Source organism: Asterias amurensis, chromosome 2 (assembly GCF_032118995.1).
Source record: "Asterias amurensis chromosome 2, ASM3211899v1".
NCBI lineage: Eukaryota > Metazoa > Echinodermata > Asteroidea > Forcipulatida > Asteriidae > Asterias > Asterias amurensis.
Window position 1 is genome coordinate 9,808,280 of NC_092649.1, and position 16,514 is coordinate 9,824,793.

A 16,514-nucleotide genomic window follows, 5' to 3' on the forward strand; every position below is an offset into this window, starting at 1 on the left:
AATTTCTTGTTGCCCTGGCCTTAGCCTTGGTGCCCCTTCAAAAGTTTCCCATAGAGTTTAGATTGTTCAGTGGAAGTGCCCTTTGCAAAATGAAAATGACCTTGCCCTCTCAAAGATGAAATTCCAGACCTGCAACAATTTCTTACCTTCGTTAAGATCTGGGCCTAATTTCATGGCTCTGCTTACAGCCAAATTCTGCGCTTACGATCACCATTCGCCGCTTACGTGCAAGTGCCGAATTTCTGCGCTAGCCTTGTAAGCGTAGAATGCCTAGTAACGCAGAGTACGCACGCGCAGAAGCCAACATACATGTACGTGAAATACGCTTGCCGTAAGCACAGAATTCCCTGTTTCCGTAAGCGCCAATTCTGTGCTTACGGTAAGTAAACCATGAAATTGGGCTTTGTGAAACTCATGCATACATGTATGTTCTTAAATGCTATGATGAAGTCCTCTTTTTATAATTCTCAGAAAATTATTTTGCAAAAATTTGATCAGCACATGGTGCATGATATTTAATTAACCGTTTCACATTGGTATTCCAAGCAAAAAAATCTTCCTCATGCGCACTTTATTTTTCAGAACTTTTTTTTAGCTTCTGGAGTAATCATTTTCCTTTGAGACTATCATTGCCACAATGAAACCCTGACTTGTAGGCAGTGGATACTATTAGTAATTACTCAAAGTATTTATTAGCATAAAACCTTACTTGGTAACAAGTAGGTGGGGAGCTGTTGATAGTATTAAACACTGTGAGAAACGGCTCCCTCTGAAGTAACGTAGTTTTCGAGAAAGAAGAAATTTTCCACGAATTTGATTTCAAGACCTCAGAATTAGATTTTGAGGTCAAGAAATCAAGCATCTGAAAGCACATAACTTCGTGTGACAAGGGTGTTTTTTCTTTCATTATTATCTCGCAACTTCGACGACCGATGGAGCTCAAATTTTCACAGGTTTGTTATTTTATGCATTTGTTGAGACACACCAAGTGAGAAGAATGGTCTCTGACAATTACCAATAGTGTCCAGTGCCTTTATAGGAAAGACAACAAAGGTTTTAGAAATGAGGCAATATGACAATTTTTGAAAACAATTATTTACTTTTATCGTTTTTAACAGGTCTTGGAGGAACTTGTGTGAATGTTGGCTGCATCCCAAAGAAACTAATGCATCAGTCGGCAGTTTTAGGTAAATAGTTGATAATCTGATCTGTAATAATCAATATATGCAATGCAGCGACTGATTTTTCTTCAAAAAGTTACACAAAATGGTACGGATGCTACTCAAAAATCAGCATTTGCTACTCAATATCATCATCCAATGTGCACAAAAAAATGTTTGGTCTAAATATTTTGTAATCCATAGTATAAAATCATTCCCTGCCATGATCAGCTAATCGTTGATTATGCCTAAATACAAATGTAACCAATGATCAATAAAAGGCTGCTAAAGTATAGGATTCAAACTGCCTTTGACTACAGGGTAAGCTAAGTAGTCTAGTGGTTAGACAACTGCTTAAAGAATTAATGTTCGTTATCCCTGATGCAAATTTAACATCTGTTACATGTATATCGTTGCGGTACCCGCTGCCAAAACATAGGATTCAAACTGCCTCTAGCTACCGGGCAACCTCAGTCGTCTAGTTGGTAAGACACTGCTCTAGAATGGCAAGGGTCATAGTCGTGGGTTCAAATCCCACCCGAGTAACATGCCTGTGATATTTTGTTCACAGGACTCGGGAAAGTACTGAGTATACAGTGCTAACACACATCGGTGTAAGGGTAAAAAAAAGAAATTACAAATTAATATGCTCATTGAATGGCAAAGGTTGTGGGTTTGAATCACATGTGACGGAGTAACTCATGTAGATGTATGTCTGAAGTTTTTTGTTTTTTCTTAGGACTTGGTGGAAAGTACTGAGTATATAATATAGTGCTTCATATTATCAGTGCAAGTTCAAAGGGTCGGTAAAAACCAACTTGTTTGATCTGTAATATTTGTCAGGGCTTGCACATAACCTGTCATAAAGGGACTCTCTACACTACCTGAATGCTGCAGGCTGGGCCCAAGCAGTGGTTTTCCACTTGCTTTTACGATTCCATTCCCGATGTTGTTATTTTCTTGGTCATTCCCTGAGCGCTTTGCATCCTTTGGAAAAGACGCTTTAAAAATGCTATTATTAATATTGAGTTAGCAATATTTTGAAACTGTTTTCTTTGTTATTTTGTTCTTGTAGGTGACTCTATACGAGATGCAAAGAAATACGGCTGGAATGTAACAGACTCTGGTAAGTTACATGTAGATGACTGAATTTTATGTGTGATTTGTTTAATTCATAAGTATAAACTTAAACTATTATTCATAAATACCCCAGACACTTTCGCTACTCCTATTGGTGGAGAGCGTGTCGTGTGGGGCGTGCGGAACGCGCAATTCATAGCTATTAGCTTTTGAGCGCACAGTCTATTTCTTAGCGGGCGCGTAATCTATTTCTAAATGTGCGTGCGTACACACAACCCACGCACATCAAACAGATTCTTCAAAAAGTTTTTGAAAAAAATACTTCAAACCTTTAGTTTTCAACTGTCAAAGTGTCTATAATTGTTTTTTTTTAAACATTTTTTTTTAAGCAAAAGGGCATTTATGAATGGGAATAAAAGAGTAGTGACTCGTTCTAAACGTCTGTTTAAAACCTTGCGATAAAGGTCCTCGCCTTCAGCTCGGGCCTTAATCACTCGGCAACAACCCTGCTGGTTTTAAACGGCTGTTAAAGAACTCGTCGCTACCCTTTTATTCCCTTAGTAATAGTAAACTTGCGGGTACAACCATGTTTCATAAGTCTCTTTTGTGGGAGTGTTTGACTCTGAAAAGAGCCGGTTTGGTCTCGACGTTTCGAACAGTACTCTACTCGTCTTCAGTAGAAAGACTATTTAAAACGTCGAGCAAACCGGTTGGAGCCAACACATCATCACAGGTTTGTTATTTTATGCATATGTTGGGATACACCAAGTGAGAATACTGGTCCTTGACAACAACAAAATGTGTCCAGTGCCTTTAAGTTGAGCTTGTACCTAATTGGTATTTACGGAGAGTTAATCATTAGAAACTGAAATGCTGTGAAATGTGTAATTTATTATTAGAGCCCTGCTTTATTAGCTGTTTCAGAGCGCAGCGCAGCGAAACAGCTCTTGTTTTTTAAAATTTGTATTATTTGCCTGTTTCAGTACTTCGCGTACAGAAGACTGGTCTTTGACAATTACCAATAGTGTCCAGTGTCTTTAAGTAGGGCGCCCTCCCCTTGGGGTCAAAAGGAGGCTGCTCATTTGCTCACTCTGTGCGCTGCGCATGCATAGCGCCTTGTGTGGTTTTCTCTCTGAGATGGCAGCATAATAGAGAATTTAAAAACATACATTACTGAACTTTTAAGTTATTTTACAGGTAAGGATGCAAATTTTTAGATTGGTAAGGATGAAAATTATTGTTTGATTTTAGTGTGAAAGCTTACTGAGTATGAATTTCACACTAGAACCATTTTTCCTGCGAGGTGAAAAATGGAATGTTCAAAACTGAAGGGCAAAGCTGTGTTGAATGGATCTGTCAGTGTATGAAAATAAGCTTTAGTGCAAAATAACCATTGATTATTTTGTGTGTCATCCAAGTGGATCTTTTTAATTTCATTTTGAGGATAAATCTAACAATAAACAAACTTATCAATATAAACCACAAGGGAAACTGACTGGGTAAACTTTTGAAATGATTTTGGGGGTTGAACAAAGATACTTTGGTATCTAGAATGAGGTCGCTTTGTACTGTCATGTGTAATGGATGGTGTGGCCAGTGCAGATAGATTCTTCTTCGAGTCCATCATCTACTCTTCAAATGTTTGGACAAGGATTGGGCGCATCGCACAGTCTTCAAGCGGCACTGGCTCTCAAGGGCTGGGCACTGTAGAAGCTGTGGCATAGAGTGGGGTGATGTGCCACAATGCACCGTATTTTCCCTGATAAGGGCAACAACATTTTAATAACATTTTAAATAGGTTGCTTCTTCCCCTTCTAAATGCCATTTACTTCATCCTAATTTTTTTTTTTTTTTAAATAAACGAGCAGCTGGCTTCAGGGTCTTGGTTCAGTTTAAAGACACTGGACACCTTCGGTAATTGTCACCAGTCTTCTCACTTGGTGTATCTCAACATATGCATAAAATAGCAAACCTCTGAAGATTTGAGCTCAATTGGTCGTCGAAGTTAAGGCGAGATAATAATGAAAGAAAAAACACCATTGTCACACTAAGTTGTGTACTTGCATATGCTTGATTTCGAGACCTCAAAATCTAATTCTGATGTCTCGAAATCAAATTCATGGAAAATTACTTCTTTATCGAAAACTATGTCACTTCAGAGGGAGCCGTTTCTCACAATGTTTTATACTATCAACAGCTCCCCATTACCCGTTACCAAGTAAGGCTTTATGCTAATAATCATTTTGAGTAATTACCAATAATTGTGTCCACTGCCTTTCACAGTGATGACAGCGTATCAACAAACTGGCTGAACCTTTATAAAAACGTTGCAATAAAAATTTGGGTATGCAAACCTAAATGCAACACTAATGTGAGATTTTGTGAAAGCTCTTCGGAAGTTCGTTCCTGCTCCATGCTGAAACCATCTTCACTCAGTTTAGGAGTATGACGGCTGTGTACCAAGTAAGGTTTCATGCTGATAATTATTTTAAGTAATGACCAATAGTGTCCAGTGCCTTTAAAGGCAGTGGACACTATTGGTAATTACTCAAAATAATTGTTAGCATAAAACCTTTCTTGGTGACGAGTAATAGGGAGAGGTTGATGGTATAAAAAATTGTGAGAAACGGCACCCTCTGAAGTGGAGTAGTTTTCGAGAAAGAAGTAATTTTCCACAAAGTTGATTTCGAGACCTCAGATTTAGAACTTGAGGTCTCGAAATCAACCATCTAAACGCACACACCTTCGTGTGACTAGGTTTTTTTTTCTTTCATTCATATCTCGCAAGTTCGATGACCAATTGAGCTCAAATTTTCACAGGTTCATTATTTTATGCATATGTTGAGATACACCAACTGTGGAGGCTAGTCTTTGACATTTACCAATAGTGTCTACTGCCTTTAAAGAAAACCAACCTGAAGACTAATAGAGAGAGTCTCTGTCCAGCCTTGAGAGGCAGCTGCAGTGTCTGCCAAGGTGAAAGGTACGAGGCACTTGCTTGTTTGTAAAAGGAAATCAAGTACAACTATGCGATAATTGTATGGGGATGAACAGGAAGTGCACTTTCAATTTAGAAGTCAAAATTACGTTTGCAGATAGACCTTTTTCCTTTTGCAATATTAAAAAGTCTATGGTCGGTACCTGGCGTGATATTCGTCCTTAAAGGGAAGGTACACATTTGGTAATTACTCAAAACTGTTTTGGTAACTATGTAGCATTGGAGAGCTCTTGATAGTATAAATCATTGTGGGAAACGACTCCCGCTGAAGTAACGTAGTTTTTGAGAAAGAGGTACATGTAATTTCTCACGAAAATGTTAAAAGACTTCTAGCTAGAAGTCTTTTATTCCTATCTGAAAGCACTCAAATTCGTCCAACAAGGTTGTTTTTTCTTTCATCATTTTCTCCCACTCCGATGACCAATTGAGCTCAAACTTTTCACAGGTTTGTTATTTAATGCGTTGAGAACACTGCCCCCGATTTCACCAAGCGCTGCGACGCGTCGCAAGGGCGAGTTGCGACCTGTTACACGTCGTAAGTTGCGAACTCGTCGCAGCCGCGTAGTGTCTTCTAGGTCTGCGACGCATCGCAAACCCTACGATGCGTCGCAACTTGCGATGAGTTTCGTGAAATCGGGGGCTGGTCTTTGACAATAACCAATAGTGTATCTTCCCTTTAACACTTGACACTATTTGTAATTACTCAAAATAATTTTTAGCATAAAAACTTACTTGGTAATGATGGATGGAGAGCTGTTGACAGTATAAAACAGTGTGAGAAACGGCTCCCTCTGAAGTAACATAGTTTTTGAGAAAGAAGTAATTTCTCACTCAATTAATGACTTATGGCCTGAAGCCTTTTTATTATTTTTATTATTATTTTATTATTATGCATCTGAAAGTACGTAATTTGTTCTTCACCAAGGGCAGTTTTTTTCTCTTCATTATTCTCTTTCAACTACAATTACCAAAGGTGTCCAGTGCCTTTAATCTGATTTTTGATCTGTTTACCAGCAGAAAATCAACATTCCTGTTAAATAGTAAAATAAATAAAATAAAAATAAGGGTTAATAAATACCTACACCATATGTTTATGAAGGCCAGCCCATATCCTTCAAATTGTCAAACGATGGTTTGCTAGCCAAATGCTAATTAAACCAGTCAAAATTATCTCAAAGTGATCAAGCTAGCTACTTCACCTTACAGACTAGTGAAATTAAAAGCTTACTGGTCTCGGCTTGCTAGTCATTAAAAAAATATAGTAATAACTTTGTCACCATCACTATATGTGTGCAGCATTCTAGAAACTATTTTTTATGTAAAGTGCCTGGCAACATTATACAATTGTGGCACGCTGTGTCGGGCGTTTTGTACACTCGAGGGACCCCGAGGGTGTACAAAACCCATGGACCCCAATCACAGCGTGCAACAATTGTTTTGTTATACCTTGGTAACATTAATATTCCTCTTCTCGAAGTTCTGTTGTTATTTTCAAATATTGTTACGACGGAATATTCATTGTTTGATAAGTAGACGAACAAGAAACAACTCCTGATTGTTCCCTTGAACCCGCGGGTGTTTCATACACAGCGCTGGAAATCAACCAACACTGGGAACGATCAAGGTGATGTACACCGGTGTACATCACTTTTCATGCTACCCGACCCCCGAGCCATGTAACATGCGTTTTTGTAGCACGTCAAAGGATTGGTTCTCGACCAATGAAACTTCACAGTTTGTTACCGAGGTATAACAACACCTTAGTTTTTGCGGGGGCATGCCAAGTACAGCATTTGTTTTATCATTATAAGCAATACAATGACCTCACTTTAAACAATAATTCTTAATTTTGTAATGTTTCAAACATTTCTCTCATTCTAAAATATTTTCTCATCTGATATCATCCATTGACTAATAAATGTTTGAGAAATAATCATAGGTCAACTAATTCTTATTCTTATTCTTTATTTGGCCAATAAACAGTTACAAATACAAGCAGACAGTATGTCAAATAGATAATATAAGTACATACATGTACAAAAGTAAATAGGCACTAAAATATTAACAGATTAAAGGCACTTAAATATTTGGTAATTACTCAAAATATATATCAGCATAAAAACTGACTTGGTGATGAGCAACGGAAAGCTGTTGATTGTATAAAACATTTTGAGAAACAGTTCCCTCTGAAGTAATGTAGTTTTTGAGAAAGATGTATTTTCTCACTAAATTATTTTAAAAGACTGCGGCTGAAGGCTTTTTATTAATTTCCGTCCATAATTTTCTTGGAACTTTGATGCACACATACTTGTTATTTTTATGCATTTGTGAGGACACAACCAAGAGAGAATACTGGTCTTTGAAAATATCAAAATGTGTCCAGTGCCTTTAAAGGATTTGGGTACTTTTTGTAACATAAAACAACATTTCCACAGATTTACGTTGAACTTACATGGTTTGAAGATAATGATAGTAGAAAGCTTCCCTTGAAATATTACTTACTGAGGTGCTGTAGTTATTTGAAACAAGTCAGAGAATAATTTGCATCTCTGCAGAGAGACGAAAATTATTTTAGCATGTAAACCCATATTAACCACTTATGGTATTATACCATACCATAACATACCATAACTGATTAATATGTTTTTACATACTAAAACTGACATTGTTTTACTCATTTCTCAAAACGTACAGCACCTCAGCAAGAAATATTTTAAGGGAAGCCTTCCACTATAATTATCTTCATCCCGTGTAAATTTAATGTAAATCTGTGGACGTTGTGTTTTGTAAATAGAAAAAAGGTCCCATACCCTTTAAAGAACCTCACACCTTGCTTTGTAAGTTTCTATCTCTTTTACCCGATGAATTATTAACGAGCCATTTACCTTTCTGTATGTTCAATGGGGGGGGGGGGGGGGATGGAATTACATGCTGCTGGTAGTAGCGAATCTAAAAAGCAATGGTATAATAAAGCCGTCTACAGAAAATAGTGGATGCTTGATAGGTTATGATAGCACTTAGAGAAGCTTTGGTGAATATTAAAGAAATTGACCGTGAGTAACAAATGACAGAGCTGCCAAACTCCATCTATCAATGTAAATTATATTAATAATAATTCATTGAACTTACATTGCGCCCTCTCCAGGACCAGCCTGTTTGAGAGCGCATAACAAATTCCAGTAAGAAAATTAAAATTATGAAAATTAATCCATCCGAAAACAATCAAATGTGTAAATTTCAGCAAAAATCCATAAAAAGTTACAGCAGATGACAATCAGTAAAATTATGCATGTAGTAGAGATTAATTTTAATGCAGTATCGTGGGTGTTACTCTGTGTTATTAGTTTATTGGATGGAAGATGACCGTGCAATTTTGGCAAAGAAGAACATAGAAATCAATAGGTTAATTTGGTCTGTTATAATTTGTTTGGTTTAGAATTGAGAAAATTTAGGCCGACAAAACAGACAAGTTTTTACAGATTTTCTTTCATTACCACACTTTTTCACCAAAAAAGGGAATTTTTGAATGGCAATAAATTAGTGAATTGGTCTGAAATGGCTGTTTGAAAACCTTGCAGGGTCGTCGCCATGGGTAAAGGGATTGAGCCAAATATTCCTTTAATGTTTAAAGAGGCTGTGTCATTATGATCAAAGTAGGCCTGTGGCTGTACATTGAATTATGAACTCTCATTTCATTTAATTTCATTTTATTTGCCAGCAAACATGAAACAAAAACATTAAAAAATTGCACATCAAAGATTTGCCAGAACGTAAGCACTACAATGGTTATAATAAGAATACAATTATGTAAAAACATTAGCAAATTGCTGAGAAACCTGGCCTGGCCGCGGGCAGATACAAGGATTGTGTAGGAAACACCTCCAGTGGGGGTGAAACACAAAACACTAGAGACAAAACAAAAGACAAGAACCCTGGCAGGGAAAGCCAATAGCGACAGAAAGTCACTATCAAAGTGGTTGAACAGACCATACGGCCCCTTTAACATTTAATGGATATGTTCAAACAATAAACACAATCTACATTTTTCTTTTTCAAACATCTACGCCTAAACCCTGTCTGGCCTACACATTGTATAATGTGGTTTTTGTTTACAAAATGTCAACAATGTATCCAAGGACTCTCGTTGACTTCTATTCACTGTTGCTGTGGCAACCAGCCAAGCCTGCATTATGGGGGGGGGGGTGGGGTTAGGGTTTTTGGGGGAGATTATATTGTAGACAGGTCGCAGGGTTTTATTTGTGTACCAGGGGTGTTCATTCTTCATCAAGAAGTGTCATTAGTTTTTCACGATTTTTTTCCTCACATCTGCGCACAAAATAGTCTTGAAGTCAAGATGGTAATTGTAAAGCGCGGTGCAGTTGGAGTGTGGTGCAGTTACGGGGACGGTACGCACCCCCTCGATCCCAGTATGTGTGTGAGTCAGTCGCAGTTATATATACTTAGGCCTACAACAGGGCCTAATTTCATGAAAAAAAAGATGAAATCCAGGCCTATGGAGGTTTTTGTTTTGTTTTGTTCTTTATTTTTTTAGCGAAGCTTGTTTTGGTGGGAAACAATGGTCTCTGTCTTTTGAAAAGTCAATATGCAATGGTTAAAGGCAGTGGACACTATTGGTAAATGTCAAAGACTAGCCTTCACAGTTGGTGTATCTCAACATATGCATAAAATAACAAACCTGTGAAAATTTGAGCTCAATCGGTCATCAAAGTTGCGAGATAATAATGAAAGAAGAAAACACCCTTGTCACACGAAGTTGTGTGCGTTTAGATGGTTGATTTTGATACCTCAAGTTCTAAATCTGAGGTCTCGAAATCAAATTTGTGGAAAATTACTTCTTTCTCGAAAACTACATCACTTCAGAGTGAGCTGTTTCTCACAATGTTTTATACCATCAACCTCTCCCCATTACTCGTTACCAAATAAGGTTTCATGTTAATAATTATTTTGAGTCATTACCAATTAGTGTCCACTGCCTTTAAAATAGACATTTGTTATGTTTGCATGCAACCTTACTAAAGAAACAGGGTTTGTTCTGTTTAAGTTATTTTTATTAAAGGGGGAAGGGGGGGGTTGGGATGAGAAAAGAGATGTTGGAGAACTTACATCAAAGACAATTTGTCTGCTGAAAATTTCATGTTTATTGGCAGAAAAAAGGAAAGTTTTTAAACGCCATCGATGGAAGGGGTGAACAAGCCTTCTCTTTGAAAAAAAGCCCGCCCTAAAACCCTAGATACGAGAAAGATGATAGTGTGGCCTTAGACAAGGATTTCTGTAGAGTTCCGGCATTTGAAAAATAAATAGCTTAAAATAGACAGAAGTGCATGTTGTTACGGAAGGAGCTATTAGTAAGTTGAAAGGGTGAGTCTTGAGTGACATCGGGAATCTTACCCGTCTCTTCCGCCTCTAACAAAAAACCTTTAACATGATCAATGGAGAAAAAAATAAAACACATCACAAAGCAGGACAGTTCTTTTTAGAGCTGAGAAGTCTCTCGGATTCTTAAAATCAATTCTGCGGTAGTAGAATATAAAGCAAGATAGTTCTCTAAAGAACATAATCTACCTGGCAAGAAGATGGTGTTACCGCAAACCAAATTAAATCACAAAGAGACATCTAGAAATAGGCAGATCTATAGAAGGAGCCATTTTATAATAATATTGGAAATTTATTTTATTTTCTACAGGGGAAAGATTAGATTGCACAGGCAAAAAAATTAGCTGAGTCATGAAAATGATAAAAAGGGGAATGGTATTTTCAGATTGTCCGCCGTTTGTCCAGGACAAAGTGTTTGTTTCTATAAATACACGGATCAGGTGACTTCAGGGTCATTGGCAATAAAACATGATAATTGAATTTAACTAAAAGCGTGTATGCCATGAACAATGGTGGGACATGCGGTTGATTGTCAATAAAATGAACTTAGGATTATTGTTGACGTGTAAAATCAAATTACTAGTCCAGTGAGAAAGTGTTATTAAATATCTGGCTGTAGGGCCTATGTTTTAAAATTTCTTTCTCCCATTCTTTTTTTGTGTGTTATGCAAACAAGCAGGCTTGTAACTACCCCGCTGATAAAAATTATAATAAGTCCCCCCAAAAATAAAAAATAAAAACAAAAATAAATAAAAATGGTGCGCACAAAAACAAAAATGGCTTGAATTGGGTCTTCCCTTTTGAAAATATTTCCAACTGCTCTTGTGTCACCCCTCCCTAAAATAAATAAATGAAACAATAAAAATGCAGGGGCATTAGAAATGGAAACAAATATTGTTGAATTGAATTGAATTGAAAAAAATATATAAAAAATTTACCCAGTCAGTTTCCCTTGTGGCTTATAACAAACGATTTCTAATCTAATTAGAATCTAATCTAATAATGTTTGAATGAGAGAATTTTTTTTAATTATTACTACTATTGCATAAGACTCTGCAGAGTCCATTCTGGAAGTTGACCGTTACGTTCACATGATTGGTTCTTTTCAACATGAGCATCACAAATGCTTTAAGGTCAATTCCTGTAAAAAGTAATTTATAATAAAATCAATAAATTTAAATGCATTAAATTGTGTCTCTTGTAAAGTGAGAAATTGTACATTACTTTTATAGCATACAAATGTATGTAACCATGTACCAAATAAATTTAAGAGCCATTCTTTTTTCAAATAAACTCACTCCTACTCTTAAGCAAATTTTAAAACATCTGAGCATCAATCTTGAAAGAATTGGCCCTACACCTATCAGCAAATGGGACAATTTTTCAGGGCCTAGATGTGCTGTAACCTAGAATATTTTAAGGGCCTAAAAGGTGGTGGCACTAGAGTATTATCGCTGTATAGTTTAGTTGGTAGAGCGGAGGCGTGTCAATCTTGAGGTAGCAGGTTCAAAAAGATGGTGGCACTACAGTACTATCGCTGTATAGTTTAGTTGGTAGAGTGGAGGCGTGTCAATCTTGAGGTAGCAGGTTCTAAAAGATGGTGGCACTAGAGTATTATTGCTGTATAGTTTAGTTGGTAGAGCGGAGGCGTGTCAATCTTGAGGTAGCAGGTTCTAAAAGACATGGTGGCGCTACAGTACTATCGCTGTATAGTTTAGTTGGTAGAGCGGAGGCATGTCAATCTTGAGGTAGCAGGTTCAAAAAGATGGTGGCACTACAGTACTATCGCTGTATAGTTTAGTTGGTAGAGTGGAGGCGTGTCAATCTTGAGGTAGCAGGTTCTAAAAGATGGTGGCACTAGAGTATTATTGCTGTATAGTTTAGTTGGTAGAGCGGAGGCGTGTCAATCTTGAGGTAGCAGGTTCTAAAAGACATGGTGGCGCTACAGTACTATCGCTGTATAGTTTAGTTGGTAGAGCGGAGGCATGTCAATCTTGAGGTAGCAGGTTCTAAAAGATGGTGGCACTACAGTACTATCGCTGTATAGTTTAGTTGGTAGAGCGGAGGCATGTCAATCTTGAGGTAGCAGGTTCTAAAAGATGGTGGCACTACAGTACTATCGCTGTATAGTTTAGTTGGTAGAGCGGAGGCATGTCAATCTTGAGGTAGCAGGTTCTAAAAGATGGTGGCACTACAGTACTATCGCTGTATAGTTTAGTTGGTAGAGCGGAGGCGTGTCAATCTTGAGGTTGCAGGTTCTAAAAGACATGGTGGCGCTACAGTACTATCGCTGTATAGTTTAGTTGGTAGAGCGGAGGCATGTCAATCTTGAGGTAGCAGGTTCTAAAAGATGGTGGCACTACAGTACTATCGCTGTATAGTTTAGTTGGTAGAGCGGAGGCATGTCAATCTTGAGGTAGCAGGTTCTAAAAAATGGTGGCACTACAGTACTATCGCTGTATAGTTAAGTCGGTAGAGCGGAGGCATGTCAATCTTGAGGTAGCAGGTTAACACCTGCTCTAGTCAATTTTTCTTTGTTCAATCCACAACTATTTTAGATATACCCGGTCAGTTTCCCTTACTTGATAAATGGTGAATAGTTTGACATTTTGACCCTACCAAAGTCTTTCACCAAGACCAAAATAAAACCAAACACAACGTGTTTTAATGATGTATTTGTTGTTTTTTTTTGTTTCTTTTTCTTTTAGCTACGCATGAATGGGGTGAATTGCGGGATGCAGTGCAGAATCACATCGGGTCATTGAACTGGGGCTATAAGGTGGCTCTGAGAGACCAGAATGTCACCTACGTCAATGGATACGCAGAGTTCATTGATGAGCACACAGTTAAGGTAATGTGTTGAGACATTTTTTGTGAGATTTGTTTGCAGAAAATATTCACTTCACCCAGGTGTATAAATGGGTACCTGCGAGGGTATAAATGGTTACCTGCGAGGGTATCTGGGAGGGTATAAATGGGTACCTGCAAGGGTACCTGGGAGGGTATAAATGGGTTCCTGCGAGGGTATAAATGGGTACCTGCGAGGTTATAAATGGGTACCTGCGAGGGTATAAATGGGTAAGCCTGTAAGCACAAAAGTTTGCTAAAGCACCGAATAGTATCGCTTGGCAGAAACCAGCCAAAATTTCATTGAGTTTGCATTGTTGCTGCTGGTGCCGCATGCAAAGATGTTTGTCCAGTCAGTATTTTCTGCTTAACAGCTTTATAAAAATTAGGCCCAGAGTTTGAGGTCTGTTGGGGCTCTTAACCGTTCGTTCATGACTCTGTAGGCTACTGTTTACTTGATCAGCTTTCAAATTGAATGTAAACAATTTCTGGTGAGGAATAAACATCAGGCATGGAATTAAACGCAGGCAATGGCCTTCATTGCCCCCTGGTTTTGGCCTTGGTGCCCCTTCAAAAGTTTCCCATTGGAATTTTGATTTTCCAAATGGAAGTGCCCTTTGCAGGATGAGAATGGCCTTGCTCTTTCAAAGATGAAATTCCAGGCATGAAACATGGATGCCCTAGACCTCTGATTACCAATACAATGTAATAAGAATTCTCTAAAGGGTTTCCCTGATGGCAAAATGAAAACGGCCTTGCTCTTTTATAGATCAGATCCCTGGCCTGCACCTGTTCTCAATCCGATCCCTTTAAGTCACCATATTAGCCATTATGCATGAGATGTTTTTCAAATTCGTTTCATAACGAACAATTCTAGCAAAGCAAAAAAGACAAATACTGATTTTTTTTTTTTATAATTCATTTGGGGTTTTTTTCTGAGTAAAGTAATTTTGCAATTTTAGTTCGCCACAGCTCTATTTATATGTAGATTTTTTGTTAAATCTTTCTCTTTTTGAAATGCTGTTTGCACATTTAAATACTATCAGTATGTATTTTCCTTAATATTTACCCAAGATTGGGAAGGGAAACTATCGTAAATTAAACATTATGATAATATAAAGCTTCAGCCTAATTAAATGCACTAGACACTAATGGTAATTACTCAAAATAATTACTCAAAATAATTGTAAGCATAAAAAATTTCTTGGTAGCAAGCAACTGAGAACTTTGATAGTATCAAACATTGTGGGAAATAGCTCCCTCTGAAGTTACATTGTTTTTTGAGAAAGACGTAACTTCTCACTTAAATATTTAAAGGGTTTGAGGCCAGAAGTCTTTAATATTTTTTTAAGCATCGGAAAACTCAAAAATTTGTGCAACAATGGTGTTTTTTCTTTCATTATTCTCTTGCAAATTCAATGACCAATTGAGTAAAAATTTTCACAGAATTGTTATTTTATGCACTATATGTTGGGGTACACCAAATGAGAAGACTGGTCTTTGGCACTTTGTCTAGTGCCTATAACTGTAAATCCATGCAGCTTGAACAATATCTGAAGATTTTACAGCTAGTTTAAGGTAGGGTCATAGTTTGGTTTTTGTCAAATGTTTTTGTTATGCAAAATTTTCAAGAAATAAATAAAGTCACATGTGAAATTTTTAGCTGAGTGTAGTGTCTGTTTGTTGGAAGAAAAAAAAAACAGCAAACAAATGGTTTGTTTGTAAAAAGAAAACCATCAGCAAACAAATTGTCACCATATTGATATAATAATGTCAAAGACACTGGACACTATTGGTAATTGTCAAAGACCAGTCTTCTCACTTGGTGTATCTCAACATATGCACAAAATAACAAACCTGTAATAATTTAAGCTCAGTGGGTCAACAAAGTTGCGAGATAATTTAATGAAAGAAAAAAAACAAACCTTGTCACACAAAGTTGTGTGCTTTTAGATGCTTGATTTTAAGACCTCAAAATCTAATTCTGAGGTGTCCGGTGTCTTTAAACCCATGTTAAGTGAAGTGACAGTGGGTACCAACCGCATCTCTGACCACACCATTTGCAAACGGACACTGACCCTGAGAAATCTGAGAAAGGATTCATGCATGAATCGTTTCTAGGATTGAAGTGTTTTGCGAGAAAAATTACCCCGAACCCCAGTCATTGATTTTCATTAACATTAATAACAGACGACTGGTTGACCTTTTCCGTAAAAGGTTTGGATAATGTAGGCATCAATAATATTTGTCAATAGTTGCCAATTATGATAATGGCTAAAGCCTTTTTTATTTCACGAGTCTAATGTGCCTGTTTCAAATAGCTTTTTGGACGTCACACAAAGTAAAAGTTTGTTTTTATTACATTTGCTCAATATTGGCCTTTAAAGGATTTGGTACTTTTTGTAACACAAAACACAATGTCCAAAGATTTACATCAAAATACACGGTTTATAGATAATGATGGTAGAAAGCTTCCTTTAAAATATTACTTGCTGAGGTGCTGTAGTTTTTGAGAAATGAGTAAAACAATGTTACGTGAATATGTTTTACATGCTAAAATAATTTTCATCTCCTGAGACGAAAATTATTTTTGTGACTTGTTTTACTCATTTTCCTTATTATATCTATCAGACTAACTTAGCTATTACTGGTATTATGTTTCTAGACAAATGAAATCATAAGTTCCTTTGATTTGTATATTTAATGAGTAGGGTAGATGGCCTTAGCTTTCTATCCAAACCGGACCTATTTCAGTAAACAAGTAAAAACAAATACATATCCATTTATAGAAAGTATAGAAAATATACATTCAGTATATTTTATATATGATAACAGCTTTATGAGTTCCAAACAAATTTCATTTGATTTGTGCAATTTATAATCATAGATATTGAACCAATGTTTATATGATAGCGATTGGGCCAGCTCTGAGCTTATATCACCTTGTGGGAGCTTTGACAAGTTCCCTTTTTGGTAAGATCATCCAAATAAAAAAACAAACAAACAAACAAACAAACAAACAAACAAACAAACAA

General features: G+C 37.0%; 1 protein-coding gene across 1 annotated transcript in view; it reads left to right on the plus strand.

Annotated features, from left to right (window-relative positions):
* The window catches only part of LOC139954449 (thioredoxin reductase 1, cytoplasmic-like), a 50,707-nt gene that overhangs the window by 18,296 nt on the left and 15,897 nt on the right, over nt 1–16,514 (plus strand). Inside the window, exons 5-7 of the mRNA XM_071954249.1 lie at nt 1,119–1,187; nt 2,236–2,286; nt 13,341–13,483. Of these exons, the coding sequence (XP_071810350.1) occupies nt 1,119–1,187; nt 2,236–2,286; nt 13,341–13,483 (263 nt within the window). The remainder of the gene's footprint in view (nt 1–1,118; nt 1,188–2,235; nt 2,287–13,340; nt 13,484–16,514) is intronic.